Raw genomic sequence first — 18,512 nt, 5'->3', positions numbered from 1 at the left:
ATAACGTTGAAATCTTCCTAAAAATTAATTAAATAAAGCGGTTATGTTAAAAAATGCACATAGGTTTAAAAGTGTATTAAAATCAGATAATAGGCCAATTATAACAGTTGAGCAACCGTGCTAGAACCACAGAATCCGGGAATGCCTAACACCTTCTCTCGGGTTAACATAATTACTTACCCGGATTTCTGTGTTCGCAGACTGTAATACAGAGTCAATATTTCCTCGATTCGGGATTTGAACTGGTGACTTGGGACACCATAAAATATCCCAAGTGGCGACTCTGAATCTTTAAATAAAATAATCCTGTTTTGATGGCCACTTTAAGTTGGAAAAAACTCACTTATATACTTCTTATGGGTGGTAGTAAAAAGGAGGTGTGACACACTGTATATGAACCTAAAGTTGATGGCAAAACTAACACTGAGCTGTGGTCAAGGCAGTCTTGAGCTTCTGAAAGCTCGCCTTACACTCGTTTGACCACCTGAATAGAGCACCCTTTTGAGTCAATTTGGTTAATGGTGATGCAATAGATGAAAATCCCTGAACGAACCGACGGTAATAACCCGCCAAACCAAGAAAGCTGCGAATCTCTGTGAGTGAGGACAGTCTGGGCCAACTTTGAACCATCTCTATATTCTTCGGATCAACCTGAATACCCTCACTGGACACCACGTGCCCCAAGAAAGCCACTGAACTAAGCCAAAAACTCACATTTGGAGAACTTTGCATAAAGCTTCTCCTCTCTCAATCTCTGCAACACAACTCTCAAATGCTCTGTGTGCTACTCAATCGGATGTTGACTTATGTGAAATAGGGCTCGGATGTGAATTCCGATGGTTTGGATAGCTTCGGGAGGTGATTTAGGACTTAGGAGCATTATTGGACTGTGTTTTGGAGGTCCGGGGTGGATTTAGGCTTGAATTGGTGAAATTGGAATTTTGGCGTTTTCTGGTTGACAGGTGAGATTTTGATATAAGGGTCGGAATGCAATTCCGGAAGTTTCAGTAGGTCCGTTGTGTCATTTGGGATGTGTGTGAAATTTTTTAGGTCATTCAGACGTGGTTTGGTAGACTTTTTGATCGAAAGCGGAATTTAGAAGATTTTGGAATTCTTAGGCTTGGATTCGATGCAAATTTGGTGTTTTGATGTTGTTTTGAGCATTCTGAAGGTTATAACAAGTTTCAATGATATTATGGGATATGTTGGAATGTTTGGTTGAGGTTCCAACGACCTCGGGTGAGTTTCGGGTGGTTAAACGGATCAAATTGCATGTTAAAAAGTTGCAGGTTTTAGCTTCAGTTCTGTCGTAGGTTTTTCTTCTTAGCGATCGCGTGAGGAGGCTCGCGATCGCGTAGAGCTGTCTCAGAGGGGCATACAGGTTATTCTTCGCATTCGAGTAGATAGGGTTGCGATCATGTGACTGTAGGTTTCTGTGTATCGCGTTCGCGTGGGCTCATTTGCGATCGCGTAGGTGTAAGACTCTGAGCATCGCGTTCGCGTGGGTATATACGCGATCGCGTAGAGTGAAATTTTGGTCCAGTGGAGTTTGTGCTTCACAATCGCGATGGGTTTTCCGCGATCGCGATTAAGTAAATTAAAGAGCTTGGCAGAATGTTTAAAAAGGCCATTTTCGTAATTTTTGGCCTAAGTCCACCATTTGTGACTCGGTTTTGGAGCTTTTTAAGAGAGATTAAAGAGGGAATTAAAGAGAACTTATTGGAGGTAAGAGTTTTGGACTTTATACTCAATCCTAATGTGTTTTCTACCTAATTAATCATGAAATTTAAGCATAATATTGAAGAACTAGGGCTTGTAATTGGAGACCTAGAATTTGGGATTTAAGGGATCATTTGTGGTTGGATTTTGGTGATTTTGATATGAATGAACTCATGGAGTGATAAGGAGTCTATTAATGTAATTTTTATTGGATTCCAAGACGTGGACCCGGGGTCGGGTTTGGCTAATTTTGGAATTTGTGTTGTAATTTGATTTCTTTCGAGTGGGCTATGTTCCCTTAGCATATTTTGATGATTTTGGCTAGATTCGACGCGAGTGGAGGCCTATTCGAGAGGCAAAGGCATTGCGGGCTAGAGTTTGGACCGCATTGAGGTGAGTAATAATTGTAAATGTTGTCCTAAGGGTATAAAACCCCAGATTACACATCGTTGTGCTATATTGAGGTGAGACACACGCTAGATGACGAGCGTGGGGTCGTACACCATTCGGGATCACGACTTAGTCCATCCCGAATGACTGTTTTACTGCGTAATTGATTGAAAACTGTTTGCTATCATCATGTTTTGGGCTGAATGCCATATTTGGGCCTCGTGCCAATTGTTTTGGACCCTTAGGGAATTTTACTGTTATTTTCTCACTGTTTTGATTTTATATCTGTAGTCAGTCATGCTACATTCTATTGTTTTCATAACTCAGCCATGTTTACTCTGTTTTAACACTTAAATGTTATTTTTGGGTTGAGCATCATGTTTTACTGTGCCCGAATGGCTTTTAGAGATTTCTGACTGAGTAAGGCCGAGGGCCTGAGTTGTACGCCACGAGGTGGCTTGATATGAGGCCGAGAGCCTATTGATTATGCCACGAGATGGCTTGATATTGTGCTTCGGCCGTAAAGGGCCCCTCCCGGAGTCTGTACACCCCCAGTGAGTGTGGTACCCATTGTGATATGAGATTTAGCCCGAGGGGCTGGTGCTGTTCCATGTTATTGCCCGAGGAGCTGATTTTATTGACATTGTGCTTGAGGGGCGGATTTTATGTATTTATCTTTTCTAGCTGCTTTTCATTTACTTGCTTAAGTGTTAAAAAGGTGTTTTAAAGAAGCTTATTCTGAACTAAGGTATTTTTTTATAGGATATCACTGTTTCATTGACTTTTATTGGTTTACACTACTTCTTTATAGCATGTTGTTGTATTTTTACGTAATTTCTTATCGCTCAGTCTTCATTTATTATTATTACTCACTGAGTTGGAGTACTCACTTTACTTCCTGCACCTTGTGCGTAGATTCAGGAGCTTCAGGTCCCGCCAGTGAGGGTTGATTGCTCTCAGCAGGCCATTTGGAGTCCACTAGGTAGTTGTTCGGCATTCGCAGCCTAGTGTTTCTCCCTCCTATCTTACTTTCTGTTCCTAGTTCTGTAATAGACTGTATAAACCCCTTTCAGACTTGTAGACTTATGGTAGATGCTCGTGACTGGTGACACCCTGATGTCAGGCTGTGTTGGTTTTTCCGCAAATTGTACTGTTTCACTATTTATTTGAGATTTAATCATGTTAAAGACTTAAATTGTGTTATTTTAATTGCTTAAAATGAATTGGGTGTTGTGTCGGCTGGCCTTGTCTTCACGAGAGGCACCATCACGACCGGGTTTGAGTTTAGGGTCGTGACAGGGGGTCTCAAACAATAAAGATATGCAACAAATAAAAAAAGGCATTAGGACAGAAAGTTACTAAATACTGTGCCAATCAAAGGTCGACCACAATACGCAAGTGAGTGGAACCAATCCTTCTGTGGTCACATGACACGAGCCAAAAGTGAAAGCTTCTGCAAGCTTATTTACTTCATCGGTATAAATATTTTTGGCACTTCAACTCACAAAAAATAAAAAGTAATCAGAACTACCTTCATTGACAAGTATAAAATTAGAACATGAAAGCTTAAAGAAAGTTAAGATACTTTCGTCTCGTATCCATCCATTATCAACAAAACTCTTTGGCCAATAGCAATAAGGGATCAAAATCATCAATTTCGATCGTGAAAGGATGCTTGATATAAAAATAAGTTTGTGTGTCGATCCTGATGCCCCCGAATCAAAAACTGGCAAATACTGAGATTTGGCATATTTTTCTGGTATTTCTGTCGAGCCGACTGTTCAGGATAAATGTAATCCTCTTCTACGTCTATGATGGGTGGTTTGTGAAGAACAATTTGGGACATCTGTAGCGCAGCTAAATCTTCATCGCTAACGTCATCCCAAAATGTATCACCCTTGACATCACCTGCTGCCCCTTAGACAGAGAAAACCAATAATAAAAAAATTTCAAAATGAAGAAAAGAAAAATCAGACAAAAAAGATAAAATGTAGAACGAATACCATGATCAACACCATCACTAACTCCCTCGTTTGCTTTGACACCTAAATCTGTTTGGTCAGCTAGCGTGTTATCTTGATTCACTTACCCGACAAAGTCAGGAACAATATCATATTGATAGCCATCATATTCACCGAAACCAGATGTATTGTCATCAGACACGCACTGACGAATCTAATAAAAAATAAAAGAGAAGACATAATTGTTGAGTGATGATTCAGAGAAGGTATAACTATTGAGTGATTTGGTTTTATCAGTAAAACATTACCTTAGAATTAGGAACCTCCTCCCTCGTTTGCTTGGTTTCCTTCATATTCAGAAAACTGAATACTTTTTCAAAGGAAGAAACTATATAACTATTGAGTGTCGTAACTATATCAGTCAACTACAGCAAAAAACAACAAAAACAACAAAAGTAAGTCAACAACCATGTTTATAACCAAAAAATCATGTATATACAAAAAGTACCAATAAACTACAGAAAAGCTAAAGCTACAGTACCTTTCCAACAACACTCCTCAACTTCTCAACTTCAGCATTCAATAGATCAATGTGCGCCGAATGATCATAACTCGGGTTAGGTTGTTGCTCCGTATTCTGAGGATAAGGTCGTTTAGATTGTTGCTCCAGATTCTGAGGACAAGGTGGAGATGCAGAGACAGAATTATCAGTGTGAAAGGCAGGCACCTCCCCTGATGCAACATCATCGGCATTAACTTCAAAACGCGTGGCGATGTTCAGAGTTGACATCTCTTTACGAGTAGGGGAAATATTCCTATAGTTCAACTACAATAAGAAAAACTGGATTACAATAGCAGAAAAGGGAAATTGTGACATATTCATAATTATACATACTTACAGAAAAACTGAAATCATATATGAAGAAGTATTATGGTACAAAATGTTTACCTTTTCGATACTAGACATGATCACCCCGCCTGTCAACTCCGCATATGTTGGAGTTACAGTGATTTTCCAATTAAGAATGCATGGCACATTTGTGCCAATGCGAACAGCTAGATACTTGTCAACTATAGAGCAACACTCAAAAAAACCATATTTGTAACGCAAGTGGCAAACCTCTGAGCCTATACATTGTCAAATAGTCACGCTATTTGTCCCTCATTGTCTTTAAAATATCTTCAAATGATTTTTTCCCCAAGCATACATCTGATATTGACCACTTTCAATGATATCAAAATCATCTTTGTTGATACCATGATTATTGGCATCTGAGAATATGAAATGATGGACAAACACCATCAAAGCCATCTTGAACGCATCTTCGTCCGACTTCCAGTCCTTTTTCTTGAAGCGATCAAGAAGCTGCCCCTTCGTTATAGCCTTTTTTCCATCTCCTGGAAAATACTCTTTTAGCAATCTATTGACATCTGGTTTGTCATAGACAGTGGCGTCTTCTTCTACACACTTCAAACCAATGATAACAACAAACTCTCTAATGCCAAAAACGCAGCAAATAACCATTAATTTTAACCCACAACTCCATTTCCCGCCCCGGGATGACTTCGCTTAATAGTATACAATGAATAAGTTGATTTTGAATTTTAAATTGAGACAGGTCCAAGAAGTATCCAAAACAGCTACCACGAAACATTTGAAGTTGTGTGTCAGTCAAACATTGCTTCAAAATACTGACAAATTCAGTCTCGGTATGAGAACTAATCCTGTTGAGAAATGATCAACAAATTCAGTCAAACATTGCTTCAAATCACGTGCTTACAGAAGTCTCCAACCTTGCATATGGAAAAATAACAAGAAAGAAATCAGGAACAAAAACTATACTAAAATATTGTAAAAACATGTATAAATCAGTGTAGTAGTACTTGTATAAAGATGTCTAAACAGATGTATAACTTTGTATGAAATTGTATAAGGATGTATAAAATTAATAGCAACGCAGGGAATACCTTCAGCTTAGCTTTTCTCTCCTTCAATTTGCGGCGAGTAGCAATCCTTTGTTCTTTAGATATGCAATCAAGACCACTCTCACCATTGTCCTCGATCTTGCTCATTTTATGCTTAACATCCTCGATCTTGCTCTTTTTATGCTTAACGTCCTCGATCTTGCTCTTTTTATGCTTAACGTCCTCGATCTTTTTCTTTTTCGGTTTAACACTGGGGCCTACATCATCTTTATCAACCAAATCAAATTTCAATTTTTCTTTGGATTTTTCTTGTCTCTCACATTTCTTACTCCTTATTCTAACAATATTAACCGGAGTAGGAGTATTCTTCATTTGCGAACGAGTCATTCGACTGCTCTCTTGTTGCAACTTTTTTGTAGGAGCAGGAGACTCAAAATCATCATTATCGGGGGCCTGAACATGCGCATTCGCTTCAGAATCAGGGGTTGAGGGCAAGTCCCTCAATGTTTTAACTGGAGTAGGAGTATTCTTCATTTGAGAACGAGTTATTCGACTGCTCTCTTGTTGTGACTTTTTTGTAGGAGCAGGAGACTCAAAATCATCATCATCGGGGGCCTGGACATGCTCATTCACTTCAGAATCAGGGTTTGAAGGCAAGTCCCTCAATATTTTCGTAAAATCGAGCTTAACACCTTTTCCAGCAACCTTCATACGACTTTTAGAAGCATACATTTTCGAACGCATTTTCTACTATAAAACAACAAGCTTTAACAAAAGTGAAGACAATTGAAGGAAAACACAAAAATCAAACCAAAAACAAAGGCCACGAATACAAAGCAGAGGCCAATTTTTCCAAATTGTAACAAAACTCAAAAAATAAATTCTACCCTAAAAGTCGAAATAATAAAGCATGCAAACTGAAACACCAAGTTTAGGCCCAGAACGAGGATAGAAGGAACACAAAATCAAACGGAAAACACAACATTGTAAAAAAAAAAAAAGCAAAAACAGAAAAGCAAAAAAATTAAAAATAAAACAAAATTTAAAACCAAAAATGTGGTAAAAGCATAAAATGAAACGAAAATTACCTGAAAATAAGAGTGAAAGCTCGAAAAGTTACTTGAGACCCAACAATGGAGGACGGTTGCCTTCGTACTTCTCTGAAAAAAGCGTGAGAAGAAGAGAGAGAAAATTTAAAAGAAAACTGTTAATAATATTTGTGGGCTACCGGGTATAAATAAAATTTCAAAACATATACAACATGGGCTAAACCAGGCTAGGGCTTCAAATATGGGCTATTTTCGGATAGGCTATATAGCCCAAGTGATATATTGTAATTTCTTCTTTAGATAACTGACTAATGCAACAAAATAAAAAGAAACTATACCAAAACAGGATTTGAATAAGCTACCCAATCGTTTTGTTGAAGAATTGGGTAGGGGCCGCGCGGACGCAAGCCCCTACTGCCACAAATTATGACGTAGGCTCGACCACTTGGGTCGACCTTAGGCTAGCACCCCTCCAAAGTGCAATGGAGGTCACTAGCCTAGGCCATGGGCCTTATTGATCGTCCATTGACCCCGTCCAGGTAAGTATGTTTCCACAGTGCTCCTCCCAATGCTTTTATATCTTCCAGCTCCTTTCATTCATTTGTCCCATCCGATGAGGGACATCACACATTCAAATTAGTGACCTTTCTCAGCTCACACCGAAGAAACATGAGACATCAATCATTGAGCAGAGCAAACTCAGCAACTATACTGCTACTCCGAAAGAATGCAAATGTGATAAAACAAAGTAGTACTTATACATCTACTGTTATCCCAAATTATTTTTGCTTTTGATCCCAATGTAAAAATTAAGTTGTCTATCCTTTTTAACCTTTTGATTATTTTGATAAGTCTTTGTCAAAGTAATTACTTTTGTTGTATCCATGTTACTATTGAGTGTTAAATTACGTTTAATTCATCGTCCAATAGTCAATCAAAACATACATTTGATGCACAATTTTTTTCAATCGATATCATAACTCTTGGAGACACAATTTTGTTCTAAGTGGAATGTTATCCTTCGTGTAAAAAAGAATTAAATTGTTTCTCTGCTCACATATTTGGTCTAAAAACATGAAATCCTCACAAAGACAAGAAGAATGGGAAGACATTGGAAGGCTTCACTTTTTCTAACATTTCTAGTACCGGCCAATTCATTCGGGTGAGACATCTTACGATGTCATGATGCGCACGTTCCTACGGCCATTCCTTTTATACTTCTGGCTTGCGAGAGTTTTTTTTTTTGGATACTTGGCCAGAGTCTGACATGTTAGCCCTAAGTAAGTATTGTGATGAAGTGGTTGTTTCTCCCTCGACACGATCGTAAGAGGTCACAATTCACCCAAGACAATCATCCAGGGTGAACAAGAAATGGGGATCGGATGTGCGAAATTCCCGCAAATGACTGAGATGTTCAGTCGACTCCCTCCCCTTTGTGGGGTTCTGACCCTTACGAGTGAGCAGAAAAGGGAGGAGGAAAGAGGCCCTGGTGAATCGTTATAATTAGTGAATAACCGTTATAATTAGTGAATAAGTGTAAGCGTCGCTGCTCGACAGTTTAGAATGAACGTTCAGTGAGAACATAATAATTCCCTTACTAAGTTTGTAAGTATATTCTTTTACCTATAAGTATATCCACTCACAAAAATACGAAGGGTAAAACCAACTAGCAAATCCAAATTAAACGAAAGTGCACCATTTTTAACTGAAACAAAAGTTTAACAATAAAACGTTACCACGGCATCTCAAATTTATTTAGTCTAAGAAGAAAATGGGTTGTAAATATTATACTTGAATTGTTGGGGGAACTCAATGAAGAGAACCCATCCAAAAATAGGCGTATGCCACAATTTGCGGCGTGCACACAGTATTCTTTAGTAAAAGGCGAAAGAATAGTTCGCTTTGTGCTCACCGCGTAGCTGCATGAGGATTCTAGGTGACGCGCATTGAATTTTATAATAACGTAAACACCTTGCAGTTGCTTTCTCTTTCGATGTGGTACGGACATAGACCTCTGTTTCATACAACTCCTTAATTGAAGTAATTACTTTGATTTGTCTTTGACTGATAGAAAATTGAAATTTCCTACTTAATATGTAAGGAAAGAAGAAAAAAGGCCAGGTCTTTCAGTTTTTGCTTCGTTTTCCCCATTCTTTCCTTTCTTTTCTTTAGTTTTACAGCACAACAGAACATGTAACTGGAATAAGAGAAAAGGGAGAGTTGGAAGTTGATTGAGATTAATCTGGTTCTTTGAAAGTTGTTAACAAGTTGAAGTTTTAACTGAAAAAAAGAAGATAAACCTTTGAGATTGTAATTACAACAAATATTTGCATATGAGAGGGCACAAGATCTTGAGACTTTTTTCATCAATAGATTTTTTGTATATGGAAAAGTATATGTATTAAGAAACATGACAACAAGGGCAGTGCTACAGCAGGGGGCTACTCCCATTCTAGTTTTAACCATTTAAAAGCATCTAAAGACTAAATTTCGATGTTGTCTCTAAATAACTGTATATAAATGTCCTTTACCATAGGGGTGGGCATAAAATCCGAAAAATCAAATTCCGAACCGAACCGAATTAGTTTGGTATTTCGGTTTCGGTTTTTTCGGTATTTCGATTTATTTCGGCATAGAAATTACGGTATTTCTGTAGTTCGGTACGGTATACAACATCGGATTTTTGATATTTCGATATTTCGGTATACCAAAATATTTTAGTCCAACCCCAACTTTATTTTTATTTTTTAGCCCAATAACCTTAAGCCCACACCTCAAGTCCAAAACCCCTAATTCCCTAATCCCTTAGGCTTAGAGGCAGACAAGAAAAGGCATATGGTATATACTGTTGTTGTGTGATTGAACTGTACAAAAAAGAAGCAGCAGGGAAGATTTTGGTAAATTGTTTAGGCTCGTAAAACGCAGCCAGTGATGTTATTGGAAATATTTATTGATCAACTTTTTGAAATAAGTTTGTAGTCTTGACATTTACATGTAATGATCTGTTGAGATGACCAACCAACATGAAACTGTTTATATGCCTTTTGAACTAACGCGCAAACTCCTCAATGTGCAGGGAAGTGAATATTTTCAGTTTGTGTAAACAGCATGTGTTGCAGGTTACTTATCTTAGATTCTTAGTAGTGTAATGACAAAACGTCCCTACAAGTTCTCATACAACAAGTGCGATACCGAAACTGTACCGAACCAAACAAGAAAATACCGTATCGAACTATTTTGGTATGCACAATTAACATACCGAATACCGAATACCGAATCGTAATCATAAATACTGTACCGAAGTACCAAACGCTCACCCCTACTTTACCACCCTCAGTCATAGATATGCTACCTCGAAGTTTTGTTCAATAATTGTGTAGATAAAGATCACCAACCTAGGTCATAGGTCTTATTGATCGCCCATTGACCCCATCCAGGTAAGCATGTTTCAACGTAGCTCTGCCCTATGGTTTATATCCCTGCAGCTTCTGATTTCGCTTTGTGTCAGTCGATATGGGACATCTTGCATGAGTGTTAAGTTATGTTTCATTCATTGTCAAACTGTCAGCCAACATGTACATTTGATGCGCAATTTTTCAGTATTGATATCACAACTCTTGGAGAAACAAGTTTGTTCTAAGTGGAGTCTCATCCTACATGAAAAAAGATAATTAAATTGTTTCACTGATTTGGTCAAAAAACGTGAAATCCTCACAAAAGACAATACGAAATAAACTAAAGAGTATACCACTTTTAACTGATTTAATAGTGGAAAATAAATTCCTATAAAAAAATCATTAAATATTATACTAACAAAAAATAAATATGAACCCATAATATAAATTCAACACTAAAAACCACCAATGGAACTTCGATTCTAAATTGCCTTTTCACAAAACCTCATATTTTACTAGCGTAAGTAGGAATCAAACTCTTAAATTGAGGTGGCAAAATGGTTAAAAGAAAACAGTTATCCCCTCATATTATCCATCAAAAAATTGGTTGGATAATGAACTATTTAAAAACGGGTCGATATGGATAAGTAATCATATTATCTACTTAGAAAATGTTTAATCAAATGGATAACTAATGTGTTTAACTTTTACATTTGTAAAGCCTCAAATTGGAGTTTCTCAAGTTTGGAAGTCTAGAAATTCTCACAAGTGATAATATTTAAGAAGTCATAATATGGACATATTATCCGCCGGATAAACTCATTTTTATCGGTCTCAAATACGGGTCGGATAATTTATCTATTTATTTAAATTACCCATTTTGACCCGCTCATGTCCAACCCGACCCGTCCGTTTGCCACCCCTCCTCTTAACTATTATAGTCCCTCCGTTGTTTGACTTGACTGGGCACGAAGTTTAAGAAAAAATAAGACTTTTGAAATTTGTGATCCTAAATAAATCAAAAAGAGACCCAAAATATTTGTGTGATTATAAAAGCTTACTTGAATTGTAAGGGACACTCAAATTGAGAACCCCTCCAAAAATAGGTGTATGCCATTAAATGCAGCGCGCACACGATATTCTTTAGTAAAAGGCGAAAGAATAGTTCGCTTTGTGCTCACTGCGTGGCTGCATAAGGATTACTTCAGTTGCTTATCCATACGCCATAAACATGTAATTGAAATTTTATTACAAATCCTTAATGGAAGCAATTACTTTGATTTGTCTTTAATGGTGGAGAATTGAATTTTTCTACTCCTTAATGTAGACTTCTCTATAATAGCGTCATTTGTCCGGGCATCTTTTGGCTGCTGTAATGAATGACCATTGTACACATATAATAGCATTTGGCATTTTAATCTTATTTGAATATTATAAAAAATTTAAGTAAATTTTTCCCAAACTTAATTTTAAATATTATAAAAGAAAATATAATATTTAAAAGCTTCAACAGATATTCATATTTCATTAATTTATTTATTTTTAAAGTTAATACAATAGTATTAATAAATCCATAACTAGGTGGACTGTACCTACAGTTACAAAGAGTTAGACTCTCCAAAGCACATACATATTTTATGACTAATTGCTAATTAAAAAAATTCACGTTTAATGGAAGAATGTACAATTACAGCTTGTTTCTTGTCTTCCAGTCTTTTCATAGCAATATAATGTCTAATTTAGAATAAATGACCAGAAACATAAGTGGAAAATTTGGTACTGTATACAATCAATCAGAAAGTGAAAGGAAAAATCCATCAATATTTGAGCAGGGTTTGTTACCTTAAGGTAACTTTACCATGAATGTACCGGTATAATGATAGCGCTGTATTATAGGTGAAATGTTGTTATAGAAAAAGTAAAATATAACATGAAACATGAGATCCAAAAAGAAACTCAACCGCTATAATGAAATTTGTTAAAGCATAGAGGTGTCAATAGTTCGGTTCGGTCGGTTATTTTATAAAAAAAGTTTGGTTCAAACTTTTCAAAATAGTCTCAATCTTTCTTCTGCATCGGTACAGTTCGATAAATTTTCGATATTTTTTTAAAAACGTCATGCAAGAGTTGCTAGTCAAAGTTAGAATGCGATAAATGTGTACTTGCATAGGACATTAACCAAACTTTCTAGACATTTTTACTATTTTAGAAGTGATGATGAAACATGGAAGATGTCCACAATAAAGATTCATCCCATTATTCTATGGTAGTGTAAAATAAATTAAGTAAAGATAAGAGAAATATAAATTATACGAGTGGAAAGATACTAATCAAGTTGGACTCAAGAATAACGCTTAGAAGATTAGTATCTGTTGGGAATAAACCGTGTAAAAATAATATTCACGGTATTAATGATAAATGCAGACCAATAAGTTATGGGTAAATCAACAAGAATAAAAATGCAGCAAAAATGACACCAAGATTTTACGTGAAAACCCTTCTGAATAAGGGAAAAAACCATGGCCAAGAAGAGCAACTGATATCACTATAGCGAGGAATTTTACATTGTGTAGTAACGAGTACAAATACTCCTAAGACCACTACACTCTCAAAGGAAAAAATACTCTTTTGCTTTTTCCCCATCACTACATTATCTCTCACACTCTATTTTTCTTTACAAACATTTTTTTTATAGTCTATGGAATACCTTGCTTTCTATCTTTCACTCAGATGTGTTGTCTGAGATTTTTTGGTGTATATACATATAACACTCCTCAAATCTATAAAAGTTTCAAGACCCGCTAAATATGGAATTTAATTTTTATAATCTTAAATTATACTCCTATTACGAATTAAAACCCTTGTGATTGATTTTGAGTTACTTCTCTATTTATAAATAATTGGATATACAATTAGGGGAATATTAGTAATTTTAATATTTTATATTATTAATAGTGGGTATAGTTAAATACTAGTTAAGTCAAAAAAAAAAAAACTCCTAAAATTGGGCCTAAGGCCCATAGAGTAGTCTGTACACGAGGGAAGTAAAGGCTCAAGCCTTGGACTAAAGGAAAATAAAAGGCTCAAAAAGCCTTAGACAAGTCAGGCACAAAACAGAAGGCTTAAACTTCTGCCATTCACGTAACAATAAGAAACGGAGGCAGCAAGTTTGTTTACGCAGACAAGGAAATTATAGGTTCTTTACAAATCACTATTTTTTGAACTCAGGTATATAAAAAATTTTGTTTTCAATTATCCTAAAGTAGTAGTAGGTAAGAATTGAATAGTCAATTCCCTTCTTTCTCTATATCAACAGTAAAGTTCCGTGTTTAGGTGCGAATTTTTAAAATTAATTAAAATGCACTGGTTGTTGTAGAATCCATTGTTTGACTGGTGTCAATTGGACTGGGGCCTACGTATTGGCTCGAGAAGTTTTGAGGTGAGTTGATATAACCCTTTACTAAAGTGGTTTAACTCACAAAAACACGCATACAAGGTGTTTGATGAATTGCTTAAAATAGTTTATATTTACTTAATTGGAGCGAGTGAGTACTCATTAACTTAGAATTGTTCTAGCAAAAGTTTAGATGATTTATTATGATATATGTGCATAAATTTTCAGATTTTTGTGTTATTCTTATATGCTATTTTCATGTTGAAAATTTATGAAGAAGCAAGAATCTTTAGAAATACTTTTACATGTTTATTTCATTTTTATGACATACTTTACATTTAAGGATACCAGCATTAGCATGTACATGATGTTCCATAAAGAAAAGATTTAGACTTGAAAAGTCACAAGAAGATTTTTGGGAGTATCCTTTATTCTGAGAAGGGTCATCGTCCAGGCCGAGGGTCCTGACCAAGGCGTTGACTTCCTGAAACTACTTGTGCCAAAGTAGGGAGCACACGAGCCGAGGGTCTCGTTGCTGAGAATTTACTTAGCCATGCTAAGGTATGATACATGAGCGCTGAGAATCATGAAGCGAGTGGCACCTCGTGGATTGGGCCTATTCGATCAGGTTGGGATCGAATCTGTGCCGATCATACGGTGACTGGGACAGAATTAAGTCAGGATAGTTGGAACTCCCAAAGTATAAAGTGAAGTATTTTTTTATAAGAAAGAAAAAGAAAAGAATTTCTTTTAGAATATTCATAAGCTGCGATTATGCAATTATTTTAGAATTATTCTTATAAGCTTTATGTTTTACATGCATTAGAACCTTTGCCCGTAACGTATATGTTATTAAAGTTTCGCCCCCTGTTGTTGAGACTCACTGAGTACAATGGATGGTACTGACGTTCTCTTTTGGGAACCTACGTTGGTCTGCGGTACAACGTAGGAACCGATTTTGCAGACGAGCAGGCTACGGGTTAGGACTTCCTTCTCTTCCAGTGCTATTGGTGAGCTCCGCTTTAGTTCATAGAGTATTCCTTAGAGTCATCTTTATTTAGTTAATTTTTTGTTTACTCAGAGAACTGGCCAGGAAATCTCATGTCCTGAGCAGTGCGTCAGTTTATTAGTAGAGGCTTCATAGATATAGTCGTTGGGTTAAGATTCAGATGTTTTTGATAATAACTTAGCAGTAATTCAGTAGTTACTACGAATAAAATTTTTTAGTTGATTTATTTAAATATTTAAATTAATCAAAAATATTTGGTTAGAGTATTGCCTTGTTGCATATAAAATTTGGAGTTATAATAGGTTTGATAAGTAGAGATGGTTCGCTCGGTCATGTTTAGTGATCGAGTGTCGGTCCCGGCTTGTTCAAAAAATGGGTCGTGACAATACAAATGAAAGTAGAAGCAGCTATTTATAGTTGCAGAATGCCCATATTGATATATACAGTGACATCAATGTTACTGCAAAAGTCAGCCGCCCAAATCTTTTCTAAATTGGTTGGCTTGACAAAAAGAAGAAAGAAGAAGTTTTTCTTCTTACACATATGGGGCTGGACACCACAAATCTCCCCCTCCAGTCCCATTCACCTGAGGGAGGTAACACTGGAGATTCTAGTTTGAGTGCAAGTTCTTTGCAAAACTCAAACTTGTCTCTTGGTACTACCTTGTATAGCATATCCGCAGGATTTTCACTCGTGTGAATCTTTTTGACCTGTAAAGATTCGTTCTCCACGTGCTCACGAATCCAATGATATCTTACATCTATATGCTTTATTCTTGCATGGTACATGGAGTTCTTGCTCAAGTCTATTGTACTTTGACTATCACAATAGACGACATACTCTTTTTGATGCAATTCCAGCTCTTGAAGAAACCACTTGAGCCATACCATCTCCTTGCTAGCTTCTGTAGTGGCAATATAATCTGCTTCAGTTGTAGAGAGTACAACATACTTCTGCAACTTCGACTGCCATGAGATACCTCCCCCTGAAAATGTGAACAGGTATCCCGTAGTAGATTTATGATTATCAAGATCACCTGCCATATCAGCATCCGTGTAGCCCGTCAAGATTGGATCAGATCCTTCAAAACACAAGCAATCTCCTACAGTACCTCTTACGTAACTGAGTATCCACTTGACTGCTTCCCAATGTTCCTTTCCAGGATTTTCAAGGAATCTGCTAACAATACTGATTGCATGAGCAATATCTGGTCGAGTGCATACTATTGCATACATCAAACTTCTGACGGCAAAGGAATAAGGAATCTTGTCCATTCTCTTTTTTCCTCTATTATTGTATGACACATCTTCTTGCTCAACTTCAGATGACCAGGAAGGGGTGTGCGAACCAACTTAGCACTTTTCATATTGAAGCGCTCCAGTACACGTTTTATGTACTTCTCCTGTGACAAGTAAAGCTTCCTTTCGTTTCTCGAACAAGTAATTCTCATGCCCAAATTCTGCTTAGCATGACCCAAGTCTTTCATTGCAAAAGACTTATTCAATTGTTTTTTCAACTCGTCAATCTTGGAAGCATTCTTGCCCACAATCAACATATCATCCACATATAGCAAGAGGATGATAAAGTTATCATCAGAAAATCTTTGTACAAACACACAGTGATCTGAAGAAGCCTTCTTGTAGCCTTGCTCCCCCATAACAGACTCAAACTTCTTATACCACTGTCTGAGAGCTTGCTTTAATCCATATAGACTCTTCTTAAGTTTGCATACAAGATTTTCTTTACCTTTTGCCTTGAAGCCCTCAGGTTGTCCCATATAAAATCTCCTCTTATAAGTCACTGTGAAGAAAAGCAGTCTTCACATCCATCTGCTCAATCTCCAAATCAAGACTAGCAGTCAAACCAAGAATTGTCCGAATGGAGGACATTTTCACAATAGGAGAAAATATTTTGTCAAAGTCAATACCTTTCCTTTGTCCAAATCCCTTGACAACCAATCTAGCTTTGTATCTGGGCTTCAAACTATGTTCTTCAGCTTTAACTTTGAACGCCCACTTGTTCTTCAAAGCTCTCATGCCTTTAGGCAATTTTACCAACTCATAAGTATGGTTCTTATGCATAGATTTCATCTCATCTTGCATGGCTTCAATCCATTGATCCTTGTGCTCATCTTCTATGGCCTCCGCATAACATTCAGGTTCTCCCCCATCAGTAAGTAATACATACTCATTGGGTGAATAACGGGAGGAAGGAGTACGAGGTCTAGAAGACCTCCTGAGTGGAATATCTAACTTGTCCACAGCTTCGTGAGTAGGAGCATTTACCTCATCCACATTAGCATTGTTATCACCATTACCATCAATATGCTGATCTGGAATATGGTTCTAGGCATCACCATCATCACTGAGCCCACCAACGTCATCCGCATTTGTATGAGGAAATTGATCAAGATTAACTAAACCTTTAGAACTTAGAGATTTTAGCTTCTCTGCTTTGTTAATATCTTCAATAGTTTTATCCTCCACGAAGATAACATCACGACTTCTCACGGCCTTCTTCTCAATTGGATCATATAGCCTGTAACCAAACACAGCAAGGCCATAACCAATGAAGATGTATTGCCTTGTCTTGGCAGTTAATTTTGACCTCTCATCTTTAGGTACATGTACAAAAGCTTTGCAACCAAACACTTTCAAGTGGTCATAGGAAACATCCTTGCCATACCAAACTCTGTTTGGAACATCACTTTGCAAAGCAACCGTAGGGGATAGATTAATAACATGTGTGGCGGTCAACAAAGCCTCACCCCAAAAGAAATTCAGCAACTTTGCTTCATAAAGCAAACATTTGACTCTTTCCATCAAGGTCCTGTTCATCCTTTCTGCTAAACCATTAAGTTGAGGAGTCTTAGGAAGAGTCTTCTGGTATCTGATACCCTATTGCTTACAGTATTCGTCAAACGGTCTACAATATTCACCACCGTTATCAGTACGAATACACTTCAACTTCTTTCCAGTTTCTCTTTCAACTGAAGCCTGAAACTGCTTAAAGACACCCAACACTTGGTCTTTAGTCTTCAAGATGTAGACCCAAAGTTTCCTTGAGCAATTATCAATAAAGGTTGCAAAATAAAGTGCACCACCTAAAGTCCTTGTCTTCATTGGACCACATAGATCTGAATGCACCAACTCAAGCAACTCTATCCTTCTTGAAGGAGGATGAGACTGGAAAGAAACTTTTTTTTTGTTTTCCAGCCAAGCAGTGCTCATATTTTTCTAATTTTGCACTTTCAAAATTTGACAACAATTTCTTCTTGGCCAGAACATTTAGTCATTTCTCGCTAATGTGGCTAAGCCTCTTATGCCATAACGTTGAAGAGCTATTTCTCTCAACGGCATTCACCATATCAACACAGGTAGAGGCCATAGTCCAGTATAAGCCACGACGTTTTTGCCCACGAGCCACAATCATGGAACTCTTAGTGAGCTTTCACTTTCCAGCACTATTGGTACTGACATATCCCTCATCATCCAAAACACCAACAGAGATCAAATGCAAACGAATATCAGGTGCATGTTTTACATTGTTTAAAACTAGTTTAGTTCCGATACTAGTTTCCAAACAAATCGTTCCAACACCAACCACCCTAGATACAGTCTCATTACCCATACTCAAAGTTCCAAAGTCACCCTGAGTATATGATGAGAA

At 37.1% G+C, this 18,512-nt stretch overlaps 1 protein-coding gene and 3 non-coding genes across 9 annotated transcripts; all 4 read right to left on the bottom strand.

Annotated features, from left to right (window-relative positions):
• Positions 1–3,599: 3,599 nt before the first annotated feature.
• LOC104242172 (uncharacterized) lies at positions 3,600–7,569 on the bottom strand. Of its 6 annotated transcripts, none has more exons than XR_714924.2 (6): positions 6,039–6,125; positions 5,020–5,864; positions 4,612–4,896; positions 4,379–4,495; positions 4,113–4,284; positions 3,600–4,026 (listed from the first exon to the last, which is right to left on the bottom strand). XR_714924.2 is itself a non-coding variant. In XM_009797196.2 (6 exons), the coding sequence occupies exons 2-6, from the start codon at positions 5,035–5,037 to the stop codon at positions 4,014–4,016; spliced, it is 519 nt and encodes a 172-aa protein (XP_009795498.1). In that variant the 5' UTR covers positions 5,038–5,864; positions 6,039–6,125; the 3' UTR covers positions 3,600–4,013. The 6 variants fall into 6 exon arrangements, 4 of the variants coding, with proteins under 4 accessions (XP_009795498.1, XP_009795499.1, XP_070011463.1 ...); XR_714926.2 differs by having other exon boundaries at positions 3,600–4,017; XM_009797196.2 differs by having other exon boundaries at positions 4,199–4,284.
• On the bottom strand, positions 7,432–7,592 carry LOC104242171 (U1 spliceosomal RNA). Its single transcript, XR_011401926.1, has one exon. It is a non-coding gene; the product is annotated as a U1 spliceosomal RNA (small nuclear RNA).
• A 1,257-nt stretch (positions 7,593–8,849) lies between these two features.
• Positions 8,850–8,966, bottom strand: LOC138876575 (U5 spliceosomal RNA). Its single transcript, XR_011401921.1, has one exon. It is a non-coding gene; the product is annotated as a U5 spliceosomal RNA (small nuclear RNA).
• Positions 8,967–11,514: 2,548 nt separating this feature from the next.
• On the bottom strand, positions 11,515–11,630 carry LOC138876576 (U5 spliceosomal RNA). The gene has a single exon (XR_011401922.1). It is a non-coding gene; the product is annotated as a U5 spliceosomal RNA (small nuclear RNA).
• Between the last annotated feature and the right edge of the window lie 6,882 nt (positions 11,631–18,512).

This window comes from Nicotiana sylvestris, chromosome 8, assembly GCF_000393655.2.
Source record: "Nicotiana sylvestris chromosome 8, ASM39365v2, whole genome shotgun sequence".
In the NCBI taxonomy this organism is placed as follows: domain Eukaryota; kingdom Viridiplantae; phylum Streptophyta; class Magnoliopsida; order Solanales; family Solanaceae; genus Nicotiana; species Nicotiana sylvestris.
The sequence above is the reverse complement of the archived record's forward strand: the minus strand, read 5'-3'. Positions and strand labels throughout refer to the sequence as shown.

Bases quoted from the DNA above. Each gene is read 5' to 3' on its own strand.
- LOC104242172 (XM_070155362.1), bottom strand. From the start codon at position 6,740: ATGCGTTCGAAAATGTATGCTTCTAAAAGTCGTATGAAGGTTGCTGGA. The intron at 5,865-6,038 runs GTATTCCCTGCG...TCCATATGCAAG, and splicing joins AGAGAAAAGCTAAGCTGAAG to GTTGGAGACTTCTGTAAGCA.